Genomic DNA, 21,308 nt, shown 5'->3' on the forward strand with positions numbered 1-21,308 from the left:
TAAAATTCCTTTTCTGGTACTGTTTAAACAGCTTTGGGGAGAATAAATCCAGGAAATAGCTGTGTAGCAATGGAAAGATTGGGAATTGGTTGGATCATTCAGTATCTAGCAGGAATTGGGTGCCAAATTAAGACAGAAGCTGGAAATAAGAATCTAACTGTGGTCATAGCAGAAAGCTCTTTACTGGTTTTGTGGCTTTACGGAGAAAACAAGGGAGAGACTAGCAGTCTTGGTGCCTAATTAAAGTCCCAGTTCATTCACTGTCCACAGCAGGGGTCTCCAACCTTGGCGACTTTAAGACTTGTGGACTTCAACTCCCAGAATTCCTCAGCCAGCAAAAGCTAGGTACCACTTTAAAGTAAAGCTGGCTGAGGAATTCTGGGAGTTGAAGTCCACAAGTCTTAAAGTCGCCAAGGTTGGAGACCCCTGGTCCAGAGGATACAGCTGCCTTTACAGGATTAGCCGAACCTTCCAGGGAGATGGGGGAGGCAGCAGCCAGATGTTTTCCTCTTCTTTTAAATATATATTGGGGTGCATTTAAAATATGAAACACTAGCTATATATTTTCCCGGTTGGGTAGAGGAGACAGTTGGCAAGAGATCATGGTGTAAATCAACTTTCCCACTGATGAGTTTTACGAGTATATTTTTGCATCTTATTTATTTAGCAAATTTATATTGCTGCCCATCTTAACTCTAGATAGTGAACAAATAACAGAGACCAAAAGATTTTTTTTTTAAAAAAAAAAATTGAAACAATACCAATTTGAAAATGATCAAGCTGCTTGATAAATACACAACAACATCTATTCTATAGTGGGTTAACATGCTGTTTCCAGCACCTGCAGTAAAAGTCAGGCCCACAAGGTCACCCAGAAAGCCCCCCCAAAAGGCGGGGGCAGCTTATCCCATAGGGTAGCTGCTGCCTCAAAGAAGTGTAGGAAGTTAGCACCCACCCCTCTCCTAGAAAAAAATGAAATATTTTAGGGTATATTAAAAAGGCAGAATATTTCCCCTAAAAGAGAAGCGGAAACTCAGAGAGGCAGAAACTCAGCCCTCCCACCTTTGCCAATGGGCCATTAAGGCCTGGGCCAGAGTATGTTAAATAACAAAGGTAGCCATCTCACCACATGGCCCGGGAAGATTACATTGGCCAGCACTCAGACAAAGCCTACAAAGTTAGCTAAGATCGCCACCCCATGGAGTCTGACAGCCAATGGGATACATTCAGGGGTGGGATTCAAATTTCTTAACCAGTTCTATGGGCATGGGCTAATTTGTTTGTGTGGCTTGGTGATCATGTGACTGGCTGGGCATGGCTTGTATGTAAATATTATAAATATTTATGTAAATATTAAATATATATATACTATATATATTCTAAATACCATACATACATACATACATACATACATACATACATACATAAACTTTTACCCAAAATCAGGCAAAGCAGATTGAGTTGCTTGCAGAATCACAGATTCACTCACAGATCTACCTTTCTGCAATCTGCTGCCTGAGTCTGCACTGAAAAATAGAAGCTTCAGTCCTAAGGAAGATTCAGCTCTGCTCTCAGGCCACTTCTCCCCCACCCCACAACCCTCTGAATACCACCTCTGACTGGGCCTCAGGAAAGCCTCCTGGGAGAAGGCAAAGCAGTACAACAGCTGTTTAGATCACCTAGAAAACAGAAATCCGAGGGCAGGGAAGGGGGCAGCTAGTGGTGTGATTTGCTGGTTCTCCGAACTTCACAGAATCATAACAACTGGTTCTATAGAACTGGTCCAAACTGGTAGAATCCCACCCCTGGATACATTTCTTACATAGGAACAGGAAACACTAAGGTGGGGCTCAACAGAGGGCATAAAACTCAGGCACTTTCAGCATCTCAGCCCTTTTCTTTCCTCACCCAACTTCTTGAAGGAGGCGATCACTTTTTTCTTCATCCAGCCATGTGGTCCTGTCCACCGTTAAACTTTCTTTCCAAGTAACTTCCACAATTCCAGTGTCTTTTCCCCCCCATGGAATTGAACCCAAAAGGATATTTATTCCAACAGAAGACACCTTTCCTGGGCCCCACTAAATGACCTTGTTTTACACAAGAGACCCAGCCTGTTGTTTCCTATCCAACAAAGGAAGTGCAGAGATGATGAGATCATTAGAGATAGATAATCCTGCAAGTAAGCTAGTCCTACCTCATGCAGAACTCTAAAGGGGACAATTGCACCTGGCATTGCACCCACAGAATCTTACTGGAAGGTTCTTGTAGCGGGGATGGTGATGATTTATGAGATATTGTGCTGTTGTATTATAGATCGAGTGCAGCTTCCAAATGCCTTTTAAAGGCAGCCCTATGAAGAGCATGTTGCAATAGTCCAACCAAGAAATGATTATGACCTGAGTGACTGCAAGCAATGCCTCTTGATCTAGTGCAAAATATAAATTTGCACAAAGGCCTTTTGTGCTACAGCTGCCACCAGCTTCTATAATCAAAACTAGGTGAGCTCCCAAGTTTCCCACCCGCTCCAGAGGACTGCTATCCCATTCAAAATGAATGATGGAACATTTCCAGATCTGCCTCCCTAAATCTTCAGTCTTAACAGAGTTAAGTCCAAGCTTGCTCTTTTTCATCTACATCCTCACAGCCCTAAATCACTGAAAATGAACCTCGACAGCATCACTTATATAGTCTGGAGCAAAGATGTAAAACTGAGTATTATCAGCACTCTGCTTATGCTTAACCTTCTGTTGATGAATGATCTCACCTAGCAGCTTCATGTAGATATTAAACAGAAGTTGGGAAGAGAACTAAGTCTGAAATACACACAAAATAAAGGGTTTCAGAGCTAGATATCACCTACCTTTCAATGCTGTCTTAAACTTCCTCAGAGGAAGGAAAACAACCACTGTAAAACTGTGGCCCTCTCACTTCCAATCACTAAAGCTTAGAAGGATACCATGATTGACAGTATTTAAAGCCTAAAAGAGTGATGACAGATACACCACTCCTGTCCAAAGACGCCAGAGGTCATCTATAGGTATGGTCAATGCTGTCTTAGCACTATAACTCAGCCTGAAAGTCGACTGAAAAGGGTATAAACAATCTATTTTTTTCAGGGCCTTTTGGAGCTGCAAACCTAGCACCTACTCAATATCCCAAAGGTGCCTTTTCAAAAGGCAACTGGACTTAGTTTTTCTTTGAAGACATTTCACTTCTCATCAAAGCAGCTTTTTCAGATCTCATCCAAGAAGCTTCAAAGCTGAAGGAGTTTCTTGGATGAGAAGCAAAATGTCTTCAAGGAAAAACCAAGGAAGTCCAGTTGCCTCTTGAAAAAGCACCTTTGGGATAATCTGTTAGCCGGTCTTTTGGATGTTCGTATTCCCAAGATACAAACCAACGAACCTTGAGCTATGCAGTCATTTATTTGTAGAAATAACACACATCCCATCTGGCGATAATGGCTTGAATTCCAATCTGGGAGCATTTGCCTTCCAGCACTCTTTATAGCATAAACCCACCCATCTAATCGCAGCTACCTCCTGTAGACTGCCCTATGTATTCAATGTTTCCTAATATGGCTAATTAGTTACTCCCATGCCATAGCCTCAAACGCTCTGCATCCTCCCTATCACTGATCCCCTTTACTTCCCTGAACACCCCGTAACACCTGGTGTATAAATCCCCCTTTCCCGCACTAATCCCCCCTCCCCGCGCTAAAGCCTTATACAGCAGAGCGCCCCAGCCACGTCATGTGGGAATTCCCATTCAGCCTCCCACTCCCAGGTAGCAGTGCAAGGCAGCATCATAGGGAATCCCCATTCTGCATCCACTTCGTCGCTGGTGGGAGGGATCCACAATTAACGTGTTTTATTCTTTTATTACTGGCGGGCATAGTTGAATATGGAGCCCAACACAACCATGACTTGTGTGGCTGAAAATCTCCATAGACATTCACCTACTCAATAATCTTGATTTTTTTAGAGACCTAAACAAAATTGTTCAGTTCTGTTGGATCTAGCAGTGGTTTTCAAAGAGTTGATTAACTCCTCCTTCTTTCAAAGAAGCTAGAACATCCCCTTACTCAAAGAAACATTCTACTCTGTTATAATCAAGGAAAACTATAACTCAATCCATTCCATTGGAGCTGCATAGCCATGATCAATTCCAAGCAAACCAAATTACTATTATCAAATAGGTGCCTAGAATAGCCCTTATAGCAAGACTAGTATAATCCTTATAGCTCTTATAGCAGGGGTGTCAAACTGGCGGCACATGCAGGCCACGCCTACCCCAGTTCCGCAGATGGAAAAAACATCACAAAATGTTATGTGACGGCAATGTGATACTGCAAGTTTGACATCAGTGCCTTATACTCTTCAGTGGTTCCCCAGTCTCTCCTTACTCAGGAGGGACAAAGATACCTAGAGCAGGATCACAGATACAATAAGAGCAGAGAAATAAGCAGAGTATGTAACTTTCTAGGAATTTATAAACCCATTTGCTTTCTAACTTGACAGGTTTATATAGTATAACATACAACAAATTTTATCAGCTCCTGTGTTTTACTTTGATATTTATTTGTATTTCACATTTCTGAACTACACATTTCTTTCAAAGATGGACTAATAAAACATTGAAATATAAAACAGTATATAAACAATTAAAATGTTTGAGTTAAAAGTATGTATACTTTTATGAATGTTGCATATTCATTGCTTTGTGCATTATATATTACATTAATTGGAAACCCCATTCAAGCATAACAATTTCTAACCTTGTCTCTGCAATTTTGTAAAGCATACAAGAATCCTTGATCCTACTGTATATTTCAGAAGAAAGATCCTTGTGGTTAATGTAATAAGTGCACCCTTTCAGTTCCGATCAAGGACAATTGTCTATTCTATTTTCCCTATGAGCAAAGTTAGGTGGATACCAGTGAAGGATGTTCATATGTATGTTGAATATTTGGAGAGGTGAGTAGGGTTCACCCCCAAGACTTTGTGCCTATTTTATATCCTTCCCTTAGCAGTTATGTATGGAATGGAATCATAGGTAGGAAACATCTCTCTCTAGCTGGAGAAGAGCTAAAGGACATCCATACTTATTCAAGGAACTGTTTCAAAAGACCAGGTACATCAAAAGATGGGGGATATAAAAATTCAAGATGGCGCCAGGACGGAATGATCAAGCACTCTACCCAATACATGGCAAGGCTTTGACCATGCATTGTGGATGACATCTTGGCATATTTCACCCTTCCTGTTTATATCTCTGCATGGCACTGAAGAGGCTTAGGCCAGTGATCCAAGACTAGACTCCTCTCATCTGTCCTTGATTTTGCCAAAGAGTAATCCATTTAAGCAAAGTGAACAATTTAGATTGGCTTGAGGTCACACAAACTATGCATGATAAGTCAGGGGGCACACTCCAAAAGCAGAGAGAACCAGGGTTGAATTCCAGGAATTCCAAGGGTTGAAATGGATGCCTTAAACATCTGAAAGGCTTAGAAGATCCACTTTACCAGTTAAACCTTCAATCTTACCAAAAATACAAAAAAAGAGGGTCAATTTTTCAATTCATTCTTGGGGGCTCTTAGGGCTATTCAAGGTGCTGGTGGGCCACATCCTCCAGGCTGAACATTTGTTTTCCTAATTTAAATGAAACAGAGCTTCATTGTGGGGATAATTAAGGACCTCTAGATCCTGTTAGTATGGTAGTATTTCAATTCAGTTCAGCTTCCCTATGCATACCTAGAAGAAGAAAAAAGGTCACAACTGCATCATTAAAACATTATTTTTATTAATATTACTTTTTAATTTCAAATTATATTTATTTGGAGCTAACCTGTTGTGCATACATCCTTGTATACATCTACTAGTCACAATTTTATATATACCTTTATGTTCACTAAACAAAGTACAGATTACCAGATGCAAAACACAGTTCTAGTGCCTTATTCTGAAGCATCCATGGTGATTGCTTCCTTACTTGCATCCAGGAGAACTTTAGAAAAAAAAATCTCAGCAGCTTTTAAATTGATTTACGTAAGCAAAGCACACCATCTGGAAAGCATTTGGTTTGAGCCAAGTTATCACCTCTAATGCTGATCTTGGAAAAAAGTATTCCTCCTCAGTACTGTAGAATAAAGCAGATGCTAGAAAAGGAGGGTTGTGAAAAAAGGCAGCAATGCTAATGGAGGTCAAACCTTCATAGGAACAATGGTGGGCCTTCACAAGACCCAGAGAGCTAAATTTCTTATACTTGGGTATTGGAATGGGCAGTGGTAGAATTCAAATAATTTAACAACCGGTTTGCCCGGGGTCAGGTTGGTGGGCGTGGGAGGTGTGGCCCATCCCCATCTTCTAGCTCCGCTGCACATGCGGGATGAGTCTCACGTGATGGCCAACCTGAGCCTGGGTGAACCGCTTGTTAAATTACTCCCCTCACACACACACATACACACACACTATCAAAGTGGATCTTAGGCATTGTGAGAAACGGGAAATGGAGCGGTTGACATGAGGGAAGGAGGAGGAGCAGGGAGAAGAAAGAGGGAAAATAGCTTTCTCCTTCCTTTGCAATGGGCACTCCATTTCCCGTTTCTCCATTGCAGCGCAATGCAGCGCCCAGGATCAAACTTTGATAGCATGGGGTGATGGTGTAATTTAGCAACCGGTTTGTCTGAACTGGTGTGAACCGGCTGAATCCCACTACTGGAATGGGGGAAAACGGAGGATTTTCTAAGGCGTTCCTAATTGGAGAAAAGCATTTGTGAAGTGCAACTTTTGCAATTTATGTAGCCTGATAGCTAGAAGTTATACATTGAAATTCAGTTGCTTGTTGGAAAAAAAATTACAAGTGGCATTAGTTCAGAAAATAGATTTTTAAGAAAACCTTTTATTTAATTTTAATTGCAAAACTTTGTAGAAGGTGTAAGCACATTTTAATTGGTTAACCTGAGTACCTCCCTCAGCTTGTATTAAAATGAGTAGGAAAAAGCTTGGTGAGCATTCTTAAATTAAAATCATTTAATTGAAATTGTGGCCTAAAACTAAAGCAACTGAAGCAGATGGGAGTGCCTTAGGATGACCAGAAAGGACAACCTCCCACTGGTTATAAAGACTCTACAGGTTTAAAAATAAAGTTACCCTTTTGTATAGAAGTATATGAAGAGGCACAAGCCATTCAGCAAGACAATTGGGGTGCCTCATATTGGTGGTCACAGATGGTCAAGTAGCATCTGAAACCTGAAAGAGAATCTGCACAAAATGTCTTCAGAGTAAGCAGATCTAAAAAACCAGTTGGGTGAAGGGCTTTCCAATGCGGTGTGTTTGTATCATCTTGCAAGAACGAAGTTCTATGGAGCTTGATTCCATCTAGTGGTGTAAGCATACTAATGAGGAATGGCTCTCCAGGACTTCAGAAAGGACTTTGAATCCAAGACCTGTTTGGAGAACAAGCGCTCCAGTTTGAAGGCTTTATATCAGCACTTAGAAATAACGACATTAATAAATATACAGTAGTCACTGTTCCACATCAAATATATTTCAGTCCAGGTGAAGGGAAAGAAGCCAACTTTATCCTTCTGCTGCTCTGGATTTTCAATCTTAATAAGAGCTGTGAAAACAGTAATATATACTGTGTATAAAATAATTACTTTTCCACATCAACTGGCATTACTCCAGTCATGTTCTTAAAACAATATAGATTGAAGGGACTCGCTGATAGGAAACTGCAAAGCAGCAATTTAGAATTACAATAATAAAATGTATGGTAGTTGCTCCAGTCTATTCACCATTTCTAGTGTGGGTTCCTTGTAATTACCTAGTTGCCTTGAAGGGACAGTAGTTCCTCTTTCAGCCTTTTAAATTAAGTCCATGGAAATTACAAGAAATGCTTATTTAGGCAAAGGAATAACACCAGCAAAATGGAAACAGAAGCAAAAGCACATTCGATATCAAGGAAATGATGTCACACAAAGTTAATACTCCCATCTCTTTGTGGGATCTGCAAAGCAATTCTTCTGAAATAATTTCTTGCAATAGGGAAAGCTGTTATTTGCTCTGTGATGATTACAAATTGTTTTTTTAAATGAAATCCAATGAGCAGCTGTTCTAATTTGTTGCTGCATAAGGCCACAGCCTACATTACCCTTTCTGTCCATCTTTGGAAAATAAGAAAAATGTAGCTGAAGGAAACCAATGAGCTCTTCCTAATGTCATAGCAAATATTGTAAAGAAATGCAGTTTGATGGACTTTTGTTTACCTGATACTAGGTGTTTTGAATTTTTGATTAGCTTCTCCTAATGCATTAGCTCAGGTGTCCATTTTGTTCCTCCAAAGCAGGGGTCTCCAACCTTGGCAACTTTAAGACTTGTGGACTTCAGCTCCCAAAGTTCATCCTGGCTGAGGAACTCTGGGAGTTGAAGTCCACAAGTCTTAAAGTTGCCAAGGTTGGAGACCCCCACTCCAAAGCAGTTTTGGAGAAATGGTATAAAAGAGAGCTTCACAGTTGTTCCACCCAGCTATTCCAGAGCTGTTGGTGCCGCTCCTGCACTAATTTTTGTGGTGGTGTCAGATAATAATTGTTAATACAATCAAAGCAGAAAATGATTAAATACAAGAACAATACTATTTGATGAATTACATTTTAATTAGATTGCATCCACTTCTTTTCATGCTGCCCACGTTCCGAGTTCCTAGAAGGCTACATAAAAATATTTTGTGATAGTGTGATCTCAAGAAGTTGAGAATTTTGTACCATGAAAAAAGCCACAACTTAATTTTCAGACTGGCCCACAGGATAGACACATCACTAGAGAGGCTACTTCTCATTTTTCTTTTCTTTTTTTGAGGTTTACATAAGAGGAAGGCTGATGTCTTGTGTTCTGAAAATATTTAGTGTAACCATTTTTCTTTTGTTCCCTTTTTGCTTTGTTGATGTTTTTTTTTTGCACAATGAAATAACTGCAAGAAAACAACCAAGCTCGGAGAATACCAAGGACCCCTCAGAAGTTGGTGTTTTTATGTGTGTGTTATAATCTGGCCTTGTTCCTAGAATTTTCTGGGATTCAACAATTCTTTTCATTTCTAAATCTGCTCTATTTTTCCTGTGAGGGCATCCACTGTTTTTCTTAGCAGCAAAAATCCCTTAAAAAGGAAAGACAGATTAAGCCCACAATGTCATTTGAATAATAGTGCCAGGAACCCATCCTTTCATCAGTTATGCCTAAAGTGAAAATATCAAAATCTTCACATGTGTGTCTGCTGATATTTGTATTTAGTGAAGTGAATTAATTAGCATGGAAGAAGTGTTTTGAAGATAAAACACATTTTGTAAAGACTAAGCATTAATTTTGTCACAGCCTTGTAATCACTCCCAGATGCTCCACAAATTAGTTCCCTAACAAGACTTTAATGGTGCTCATTTATCTTTTCCATATCAGGTGTGGGTCACACTTGTTAAAACAACTTCTTTCTCTTAGGTAAGGAATATTTCCATAAGCAGTGTTTAAATTGCTTTTAAGTTTTTGTGTGCAGATCAAGTCAATGTCTGTTCATTCTTCATTTCGAAGAGGAGAGTATAATCAATGTAAGTAAACATTCCTGACCATGTTGGTTTTACATTCATCTTACAAACCACTTGAGTTAAGCAATTTATACTATAGGCACGAATATATTAAGACTGTCTTCCCCAATCTTCTGTCTCCCAACGAAATGGGGCTTTTGGAAATCCCAGATAGGATAATCCCAGGTAGGATAATGAAAAAATAATAATAATCATGGGCTGCCCCCTAACCGCACTGGATGAAATTGCCAGGTCCTGCTGTCTGAGCAGAGGGAGGAAAATCCTAAGGGATGACTCACATCCTGGACAGCATTTCTTTATTCTCCTACCATCAGGCAGGACTGCACAGGCAGTCGGACAAATAGGATGAAAAATAGCTTTTATCCATGGGCCATCAGACTACTAAACACAACATAACACCACAATCAGGCTTAATGTGATAGACTTACAGTGCCAGTGTATATACCGGTGTGATATTATATATATATACATGTGCTAGTTTATTGCTTATTTGGGGTTAGGGATTTCTTTTTTTATTCATTGATTTATTGAGATAAATAAATGTTCTTGGGTTTTCTTGGGTGGGCTGCACCAAGGGAGCAGAGGTGGTGTTCAACAGGTTCTGACCAGTTCTGGAGAACCGGTAGTGGAAATTTTGAGTAGTTCAGAGAACCGGCGGTAACCTTCCCCCAGGAGTGGAAAAGGAATGGAGATTTTGCATTATCCTTCCCCTGCCATGCCCACCAAGCCACACCCACTAAGCCATGCCCACAGAACTGGTAGTAAAAAAAATAATAATCCCACCACTGCAAGGGAGGCTCATTCAGTTTCATTGTACACAAGTTGCACATTGACAATAAAGGTTTGAACTTTGAACTGCCTGTTGAATTGGGATTGGAAATTGCTGCCTTAAATAACAAATGCAATGTAATGCCTTTAGATTATACAATAATTAATCCATTGGTAAGCAAAGATTATTAATATATCATGACACTTAATACATAATAGCTAGCATGACAATTGTAGTCTGTTTTAAGTTGAATAAAAATAATCAGTGGGCGATGTCTGTTAAAATAATGTGATATTTGGATACATGAGTTGAAACACAGTCTCATGAAAGGACACCTCACTTTTATTTTCCATTTCCTGAGTTTATCTGCAGTCTGGTGTCCAGGTCTGGACCCCAAATATTTAAGAGTTAGAAACAAAGATAGATTCAAAGGGGAGTAGTGTCTAATAGAAAAATAAGATGGTAAGATGGAGCCCAAGTTCTTTGAAGGAAGTTTGAAGGAAAAGTATGTTTTCTTTAAAGGATGCCGTCATGTGACAATCTTGGAAAAGAGAAGGCTATGTATTAACTTGAAATGGTAGTAGATGGTCTCTTACGGTCTCTTAGAAGTTGGACAATTTCATGGTGGGGATATTTTGTACCAAAGCAGGAAGAAGTACCAGATGTCCAGTAATAGTTTCTGCAACTCTATAATGCTGATATTTCACTTGAATGCTGTCTACCTAAGAGAAAATAAAACTGCTTGGTAGGGCTTAGATCTTGTGCTGTACATACATTTTATCCATCCCTTTAGAAGTCATGCTTTGAAATGTTTGTTGAAAAATAGATGGATCTTGATTTATTGGTTTGAAGGATTAGGTCTTGTTTATCATCAAAACTGAATACTGACATGTGAAGGATGTTAAGTCACATGTGGTCTAATTAACAGATCCCACACACCAATTTTTGTTGCTCCAAGTATTTCTAGCAGGACTCCCAGATTCTGTAACAGCTTTGTTCCCTATACCATTCCGTCTGGTAAACTCACAAGATTTGTTTTTCTTGCCATGTACATGTATACATCCAAACTAGACTGTTGTTTCTCTGTGTCATAGAATATAGGTGGGTATATATGAAAAACATTTTTTGTCATGTCTATGTAGTGTATATTGCAGGTGGTGACCCTTTGAGAGCTGTATGCAATGAAATTTCATTTTAATGTATGTTGATTAGTTTACATTTACCGTCTGGTACACTTGCAAGATTTCTTTTTCTCACCATGTATATGTATATATCCAAACTAGACTGTGTTGTTTCTCTGTGTCATAGAAAATATGTGGGGATGTGCGGATAAGCAAATATTTTTTTTGTCATGTTTGTGTAGGGTATATTGGAGGTGGTGAGAGCTGTATACAACAACATTTCATTTTAATGTATGCCATTTAGTATACATTTAAAGTGACAATAAAGTTATTCTAAGTCTAAGAAAATATGTGAAGGTCAAATGTCTTTTGAAATTAACAGTTAAAATAGTTTTTCTTTTAAAAAAAATGAAAATATATAATTAAGCTGTTCACAGTTAAAACAACTTTTTTTAAATCACAAGAGTGGATTTCCATCTGCTTTACAGTGCCCACTTATTGAAGTCACTTTAATATTTTCTTGTCAAGTGAAGAGGTATTTGTTTTAAAGTGATTGTTCCAGCATGACAAATCAATGATCCTCTGCAAGCAATAAGCCAGCTAGTGAGCAGGACTGTCATAAAGCACGTGCTGGTACAAGTGTTTCAGAGTTTTTATCACTTCCCATATAAGCAGGAAGTGACAGGGTGGCACGGATCTTTAAAACTGGCCACGGCTGACTTAACCTAAGTACTAACAAGGCTATTTAAATTTAACAATCTGTTCTAGTTCCATTCCATTAGAGTAGAAAATGAGATTTGGGTACTCTGTTTGCTGAAATAACTTTATCCCACTGTGCTGTTGTCATACGAGCTTTAGCCAGCAACTGATCTTGAGTTGGATAAGTATCTTGAGAGTTTGTAGCCATGTTCTGCACTGCCAGACAGCACTGAGATTTGCAGATAATGGCTCTGTTGCAGGAAAGCAACAATTATTTAATCAGCTGGTACTTGTGGAGTTGGGCAACTTGCTGAATTGGAAGTCGATTAGTGTGAGGTTGTTGTTGTTGTTGTTAGTTGTGAAGTCGTGTCTGACCCATCCTGACCCCCTGGACAATGTTCCTCTAAGCCTTCCTGTAGCTTAAATATGAAGAAAAGTCATTGAGTGAACTTGTCATGCCCCTGTCAGAATCTGATTCCGAGTGGGAGTGTGGCTCCGTTGGCTGTGGAAGAAACTGGGGAAGGGCAAAGTCCGGCTGGGCAGAGCAGGAGAGAGGTAGAGCAAGGCAGAGGGAATTTGGAGGAAGACCCAGGCCCACCCCCTCTTCATTCTAGGGCATGCAGGGAGGAACAGAGAAGGGAGCAACGTGAGTTGTGTGGCTTACAGGGGAGGAAAGGGCTCTGATTCCCTTCATTAGCTGCAGCTGGGAACAGTGTTTAAAAAGGGGAGTTGCTCTGTTGAGAGCAAATTGTAAATTATCTGGTATTGTCAAGGCTTATCTGGGTTCCTGGCATCTTCCCAACTGTGTGTGTTTTGCTGGCCTTTCAAGTCTGTGATACCTTCTCCTGCCTTGTCAAGTTAATTACTGCAGCGTGGTTTGTATGGATTTTTATTTGTATGTACTTTGTTTTTGGACTGAATTTCCTCCACTTAAAGACTGTTCTTGGAAGAATTTTTTTCTCCAGCCGAAGATAACCTGGACATTAGGAGCAAAATTGGAGGTATTAAAGGAACTCTTCTTATTTATGTGGCTGTGTTGCCTTTGTGCCATGCCCCAGGTCATCACAGAACTCTACTGGGTTTCTACTGATAGAACTGTCTCCATTTCTTCTCCATCTTTATATGTGCTCTTTGGGGAAGATTGAATGGCCATTTCCATCTCTGAAGGAATGATGAGGTAACTATAGGAAATGAGAAGGATGAATTCTTGCAATCTGAAAAAAACTATCTATCTATCTATCATCTGTCTATCTATCTATCTATCTATCTATCTATCTATCTATCTATCTATCTATCTATCTATCTATCTATATCTATCATCTATCTTAGCAAAGTTAATTAATACTTTGCCTCCTATTATCCCCACAATGACCCTGTGAGGTGGGCTGTGCTAAGACAGAGTGACTGGCCAGCTTTCATGGCTAAGAACTGACCTTGCTGAGTCAGTGATGCTACCTGAGACTTACCAGAGATGCTTTCAAGCAAGGCAAGACATTTGAAACATACAGTTTACTTCTGGGCAGCTTTTTGCAGTCCCGGAAATAAGCTGTGGATTTCTAACCAATTATTGCATTTTTATTCTTTTCAGATTGATCATCAAATTTCAGAGAGGGTCCAGGTAGCACGCTTGCTCCAAAATTGTTTTAAAGAAGAGCAAAACTATTCATTTAAAATAAAGATGTATAGAGCAAAATACTTAACACATTGTATAGTAGGCACGGTTATTATTTTTTCTGTTTTCACTGATATCATATAGTAGTCCATTGGAGGAAAAATATGATCATGCCACATTTTAAATATTTTTTAAAAAGAAACACATAGCATTCTGTTGCTGTCGAAACATTATATTAGGTATTAAGTCCAATGTTCATTTGATATTTATATTAAACATTTGATTAGGCAGAGAACGCTGCCATCACTATTTCTCCAAGAAAAGGCAGCCCTTTATATTATGGAAAAATATATATATTATATAAACATATAGAAAATACTAACGAACTGCATGGGCATTAACATTCAAAAGCTTTAATAATATAGATTTGAAATGCTTAAGAGCTCTTTGCCTGTTGATTTGGAACAGCAGTTCAAATCAGCCACTTGAGCTCTTCGCCTTTAATCTTTCTTTGAGGGTGGAGATGTTTTATTACGGTTTCAGGGCTTTATGCAGCTCTTGTATGCTGCAAAACATCTATACAATTTGATGATTTAATATGTAAATTAAAATCAATATTCAAAGGAGATGTTTAAGTATCTCCAGTTTGAAGGGAGACGTTTCTGACATGATGCTAAAAACAGGAGTAGCAGAATTAAAAGTGCCTCAGTATCCCACATTCTCCTATATAGTACCCGAAATGTAACTTACACACAAGTCTCCAATACAGGTAGTCCTTGACTTATGACCATGATTGAGACCAAAATTTCTGTTGATAAGTGAGACCTGTTTAAAGTGAATTTTGCCCCATTTTAGGACCTTTGTTGCTGCAGTTCAGGGGTGGGATGCTACTTGTTCTGCCCGGCTCTATAGAACCGGTAGCTCTGAAGAGAAGCAGACACAGAAGCACACAAAATGTAATTACCGAACCAGTAGTAACACCGGTTGAATCCCACCCTTGCTGCAGTTGTTAACTGAATCCCTGTAGTTGTTAAGGTACTAACATGATTGTTAAGTGAATCTGGCTTCTCCATTGACTTTGCTTGTGAGAAGGTCACAAAAGGTGATCACATGACCCCCGGGACACTGCAACCATCATAAATATGAACCAGTTGCCAAGCATCTAAATTTTGATCATGTGACTATGGGGATGCTACCACAGTCATAAGTGTGAAGAACAGTCCTGAGTCACTTTTTTCAGTGCTGCTGTAAAACTCTGAATGGTGACTAAATGAACTATTTGTACAAAGCTCCAGGAGCTTCAGGCACAAATGCAGCATGAATATTTATTGTGTATAAACACAATACATAATGTGCTCATAAAATGTCTTTTTTTTTTGGCAAGTGAATCTTGAATGCATCTAACTCTTTCGGGATTCTCACTGCTCTTCCCTTTAATTGAAATATCTTAGTCCTTCCCATAAAAAGCAAACACTATATTTATATCCCCAAAGTGCTTTTTCAAGAGGCAACTGGACTTTCAGGTTTTTTTTTCCTTTGAAGACATTTTGCTTCTTCAGCTCTGACTGAATAGAAGGATTTATATCATGGGGAATAGAAGGATTTATATTCTAAAAGGATGCAAATTACCAGCTGCTGGAAAGAATATAATCTCTTCCATTCCCCACTATCCTGTCAGAGCTGAAGAAGAACCCAAAAAGTCCAGTTGCCTCCTGAAAAAGCACCTTTGGGACAACCATGACCTGGATGACTGAGAATCTCTACAGACTTTTAACTATATGTGGATGATATGTTCATTCTTACACATCATAAGGAGCTCGGTGGCGCAGCAGTACTGCAAGCTACTCCTACTGCAATTTGGCAGATCGAATCTCACTAGGCTCAAAGTTGACTCAGCCTTTCATCATTCCGAGGTGGGTAAAATGAGGACCCAAACTGTTGTGGGGCAATAGGCTGACTCTGTAAACTGTTTTGAGAGGGCTGTAAAGCACTATAAAGTGGTATATAAGTCTAAGTGCTATTGCTTTCATAGAAGCTCATAAAGTATTAGTGATGATGTAACTATTTTCACTATGTTTCATCCTAGCACCAAAGACACTATAGGATGAAACATGAAATTGCATTGCTAGCCACATCCTGCTCAAAGATGTGGGGAGAAAAACAAAGAAAACCTGGTAGTGCTATCCAAAGCTGCAAAGAAAATCCTGCACAAGGCCACTGAAACCAACTAAGGCTAAAAGGTGAGGCTCAAAATTGCACACAGCTACCAACACAAACTGGCATGGTACAATTTCATTCTATAATATCCCATTTTGCTGCAAAATAAGGGGGAAAAAAATCAACACATCATACATGTGTAACTTGCTGCTTTATTCATTTTAAGGGATTTCCTCCCCCCCCCCTTGTTTTATATTGCTTTTAGAAGTACACCCTGAAACAGTAGCATTGGAATATATCACAGGCATATTTGTAAAAGAATCTTTTTGTTAGCGTTACTGCTCGGACTCCTATTGCAATTTGATGGTTTTTCTCTTTAATTCCCTGGGCAGGACAGAGGTTGCACTCCCTTTATTTCCAAGGCCTTGCTGAAGTTAATCTCCAGTGGTTTAGCTGCCCCTTTGATGAGTTTCAGAGACCTAATGCAGCCTTTGAATCGAATGTTAGTGGTCAGGCCAAACTGCTTCAATCCATCTGGGAGGGAAGAGATAAAGAAAAGAAAGTAGGATCTTTCAGGTCTTGAGATTTGTTTGTTTTTTAAAGAAATCTTTTTCTGTAAGTAGATAACAGTGTAAACTGGTACCAAATGTGTTTGTTACGTATTGTGTGAACTCATATGCATAGATGTCATTTGTAGATATATGGTACAGAGACAATTGTCACAGAATAATGAAACTTAGCATTACTGCAATTAAAAATATTTTTAATAACTCAATAACATAAAACCATGCTTTCAGATTGTACCTTATCCCTAAAAATTCAAAATAGAATAGAATAATAGAAAAAAGAATAGAGTAGAAAAAATAGAATAGAAAAAAGAATAGAATAGAGCAGAATATGGAATGGAAGGGGAAAGGAGAGAAGAGAAGAGAGAAGAGAGAAAAGAAGAGAACCCTTATTGGCCAAATATGATTGGATACATAAGGAATTTATCTGTGCACAGGCACAAGTTATTCAGCTTTTTACTAAATTTTGCTATGCCAGGGAACAATCACCACTTATCACAACATATTATGATTTTAGTCCCATCCAAGGCACCCGAATTGAGGTGATAATGATGTGTAATAACTTTTCTGTTCAATCTGAGCAAACAGATGGAATGCAAAATGAGTAAACAAATAACCAGGCAAATAAATGGGAACCTTAGATGCAAAACACAGTTCAAAAGTTGAATTTGGAACAGAAATGCTTAAAAATAAACTCCCATGCCCCGGTGATTGAGAACACTGCATTTTCAACATGCACTGCAGTTACTGTTGTTTATTTAACACCACCAGGCTCAATCCAGACCGCGTGCATTTGTATAATTTCTTGGTTTCAAAAATTTTACTTTATGAAACACTTAATAGAGTTCCATAAATGGATTCCCTTGGGGTTTGGTGGCTGTAATAAAAGTAACAAATTAAACAATAATGAAGGATAGCAACTGTAGCATTGGCCTGGTTTATCTACTCACCAGGATATCCTCCAACGAAGACAGGATCGTTTGTCTCTGCTGAAGTCGAAGCTGCATTAGGACTGATCCCTTCCACATGCTGATCATCCACTGTCAGCGTTAAACGATGCTTTATCTTGTGTGCCACAACTCTGTGCCACCGCCCATCACACAAACTCCCTGGTATAGGAGTTTCATAAATGGCCGAAAACCGACCAGCACCATTATCAACATGGAACATAACCTATGTGAGAAATTATACAAACAAACAAACAAACAAACAAACAAACAAACACACAAACAGGCAATTTAAATTAAGTCAAACAACTTATCCACATAACTTGGAAGAGATCGTTATACAATGTGTAGGCCTGGCTTTCCCATTCAACATATTGAGACTTAATTATCCTTTTCAGCAAAAGCTGCGATTAAATTCTTAACCACTGCAAATGAATATTCTGAATTCAAGGATCCACTTGAAATTAATTTATAACTGAGAAGCAATTTTGGCGAGAAAGCACAAATTATGGATCATACTGTTTGTCAACTGATTGCTGCCAAAATCTAAAATGGATAATAGACCCACAACAGTGCTACAGCAATAGGGCTTGATTATTTCAATGTTTGTACAAGCTGGCTATTTGTATTCAAGCAGCATTTATTTTAGAAAGAATTTAGCAGAACCAAAATGAGATTTTGGAAAGGGAAACAGAAGTTTAATTAGAAGGGATTTTCACAAGACTGTTCTAACAAATGCAGATTAGGTTCATAATAATACTTTAACTGGGGAAATGTTATGAAACCTGCCTCGCTCCCCCAATTTAAATTTGTAGAATATAGTTTGCTAGCCTGTAGCTCTGACTTCAACTGTATTGCAAAGATCACTGGCTACAGGGACAACCCAAAAGGAATCAGAGCTCAAGATACTGACATGGAACAATGGATGAGTAACATGGCTCAGTATCTTTTGATAGAGTCTCTTTAGGTCTGCTGAGAAACAACATTTAATTAGATTCTTTCCTAATAGTTCCATACTCACATTTTCATCTACCAACTCAATGCCAAGGCCATCCATTTTTTGACTGCTGATTCCCAATAGAACCCCATTTGTCCGTGTTGTACGGAATTCAAATTCCACCTGTAAGTCTAGTCCCACTTTATATGCTCCAACTAAGGAATAAGGAAGGAAAAACAGTCTAAGAATAATGCAAGGATAATTTTTCTATACTGTACAGAGATGCAGGCACCAGTACGCTTAAGGACAGCATTCATATTTCACAGTTACTTTATACACCAAATCGCTTTGGTGAATGATAGTGCGGCGTTGACACTGTGCATAAAAATCACATTTCTTAATCAGATTGGCAGATATGTATCTATTGCTACCTCTACATACAGAGAGCTATTTCAAATAGCATCCTGAAGTGTCAAGAATTGTAATTAATCTATTCTGAATCTTATTAAAAATCAGAACTGCAACAATCTTGTGTAGATATTAAACATGATGATTATTACCATCGTTGTAATATGTTATTATGCCTCAAGGGCAACATTCTTGTCATTAAAAAATTTCAAATTCAACAAGCCTCAGAAGATGAAACTATTCTTCTGTGTCTGTTCTACGCTTTTCAGTTGTGATTCTCTGTTATCATTCCTCCCTTGGCGGAATGGCAGAACAGAAGGGCCTAACCAGGATTTTAAAAAGGTTCATGTAGCAATAAAGGAGAATATTTGTCACTCAGGGTTGAAATGAAGGGCTCTTGGTACTCTCTATGCTTGGTTGTTTTCTTGCAGACTTCTCATTACCTGAACTAAGTAACACAATCCTGTTTGGCTAATGAAACGTCTGCAAGAATCCCAGCTCAGAGAGCACCAAGGATCCTCAAGGGTTCATCTAAGAGCAGATTTTGAGGTGGCATTACCTGCTTTGGCAAATCCTGTCCCTGCAAAGTAGGTTCCTTCCTGTGGATTGGCAAAGCATCTTCCAACATTATAAGAGGAGGTAGGATTATTCAGATCAATGGGAGCTTCTGTCATTTGAAAGTTTCGTATACATCCATCAATGCTGTAGACTACCTGAGTCAGGGTAAAAATCCTTAAGAAAGTTAGTTGCCTTTCTAAAATACTTTATTCTGACATCATTTTTTTAATCTAATGTTTTCAACTTGATGGAAGGAGTGGCCTAGTTTCAGGACTATTCTATAAAATTTATTTCTGATAGATTTATTTTCCGATACTGAGTTGCCTTTTTAAAAGATGTAGCAAAGATAATACCCCAAATGGTAGAATGATTATCAAAATATACTGGAAATATAAAATGTTAGAGTGTTTCAAAATGGTTCTTTTTCTTATCTTTATATATTTCTTATATTTACAGTATATATATTTTCATCTTCACAAAAGTTACTTTGTTGTTAGCATTTGTACTTCTATTAGATCAGATCATGTTAATACTAAAAATTAATGCAACATCACCATTTTCTACTAAGACAAATCTTGCTGGCTGTCAATATTTGCACTTGGTTTTTTTTTCCACTTGTAACTCCAACATGGAGTTGGAGTTACAACATATCTCTAAAATGCTTTTCTTACCAAACTGTAATCTTGTTTTTCAAGAACATTATTTTGGAGACAAGAATGTAATGTAAAAAGATAAATAAAGCAGATTGAATCCCTCCTTTCATATGTTTTAAAATAGAATTGTAAGAGTACTGTGAACAAATTTTGTACTTACCAATTAATAGTAAAGTAAAAAATGCATTTGATAAAAACTGACACGGCAATCTAGATTAGGACTGTGGCAGAGTTCAGGTAAGGCTCTCTATCTCCCATCCCATTAACTGTAGTTTCAGTTTAGATTAAAAAGATCAGCCACAATTTGTAACATTAACCCAAGGCCAACTGCAAATAAAATCTACTATTACTACTACTACTACTACTGCCACCACTAGTACCACCACTACTACAAAAATCTACTGTCCCTCAGCAGAAGACAGGCAGTGGGGAAGTTGGGATACTGTATATTAGAGCCACTGACTCTGAAGTCAACATTATTCTTTTCATAAAGGAAAGCTGTAAACTATGCTACACATAGAGTCACTGTTTTCACTAAGGCTCTAAGTGGTGATTTATTTGGCTCTCCCCTCCCCAATATCTTGGTTCCTTTCCTGGACAAGCAGTTCATACTGCTACATCAACTAAGAGCAGGCAAGTTTAATTATCAGAATCACAATGACTTGTGACAAGAAAACTCTGAACAACGAATAGCAATAGCACTTAGGCTTATATACTGCTTCACAGTGCTTTACAGCCCTCTCTAAGTGGTTTACAGAGTCAGCCTATTGCCCTCCAACAATCTGGGTCCTCATTTTACCCACCTTAGAAGTATGGAAGGCTGAATCAACCTTGAGCCTGGTGAGATTCAAACTATCAAAGTGCAGTCAGCCAGCAGAAGTAGCCTGCAGTACTGCATTCTAACCACTGCACCACTTCAGCTCTATATAGCGAAGCATAGTCAATTTCCTTTTATTAATGACAATAAACAATGATTGGTCATTCATTCATTCATTCATTCATTCATTTAGAACTAAGAGACTGAAGAACTAACAATAGTTCTTCAGTGCCTTGGAAAAGGTCAGCAGGGTTAGGGCTATTCAGATCATGGATAATCTGGCGTGTGTGTGTGTGTGTGTGTGTGTGTGAATTCTGTTCCATAATGTAGGTATTGCAACAGGAAAGGAGGCTTTCTTGATTCCATTCTCATTAGTTGGCACTGTTTAATAAAGGACACCCATGGCATGTTTAATCTTCAGAGATGAGTAGAAATTATTGGTATTATGAATACTTTGGCTCTGTTTTTTATGAAG

General features: G+C 38.6%; 1 protein-coding gene across 1 annotated transcript in view; it reads right to left on the reverse strand.

The window, feature by feature from the left end:
- Nucleotides 1-16,147: 16,147 nt before the first annotated feature.
- Nucleotides 16,148-21,308, reverse strand: part of LAMA2 (laminin subunit alpha 2) — a 432,393-nt gene continuing 427,232 nt past the window's right edge. The window contains exons 62-65 of the mRNA XM_087941278.1: nt 19,365-19,518; nt 18,482-18,612; nt 17,464-17,686; nt 16,148-16,481 (exon numbers count right to left, since the gene is read on the reverse strand). Coding sequence (XP_087797404.1) covers nt 16,324-16,481; nt 17,464-17,686; nt 18,482-18,612; nt 19,365-19,518 — 666 coding nt within the window. The 3' untranslated portion in view covers nt 16,148-16,323. The remainder of the gene's footprint in view (nt 16,482-17,463; nt 17,687-18,481; nt 18,613-19,364; nt 19,519-21,308) is intronic.

Source organism: Pseudonaja textilis, chromosome 1 (genome assembly GCF_049901715.1).
Source record: "Pseudonaja textilis isolate UNSWEBS1 chromosome 1, rPseTex1.2, whole genome shotgun sequence".
In the NCBI taxonomy this organism is placed as follows: Eukaryota; Metazoa; Chordata; class Lepidosauria; order Squamata; family Elapidae; genus Pseudonaja; species Pseudonaja textilis.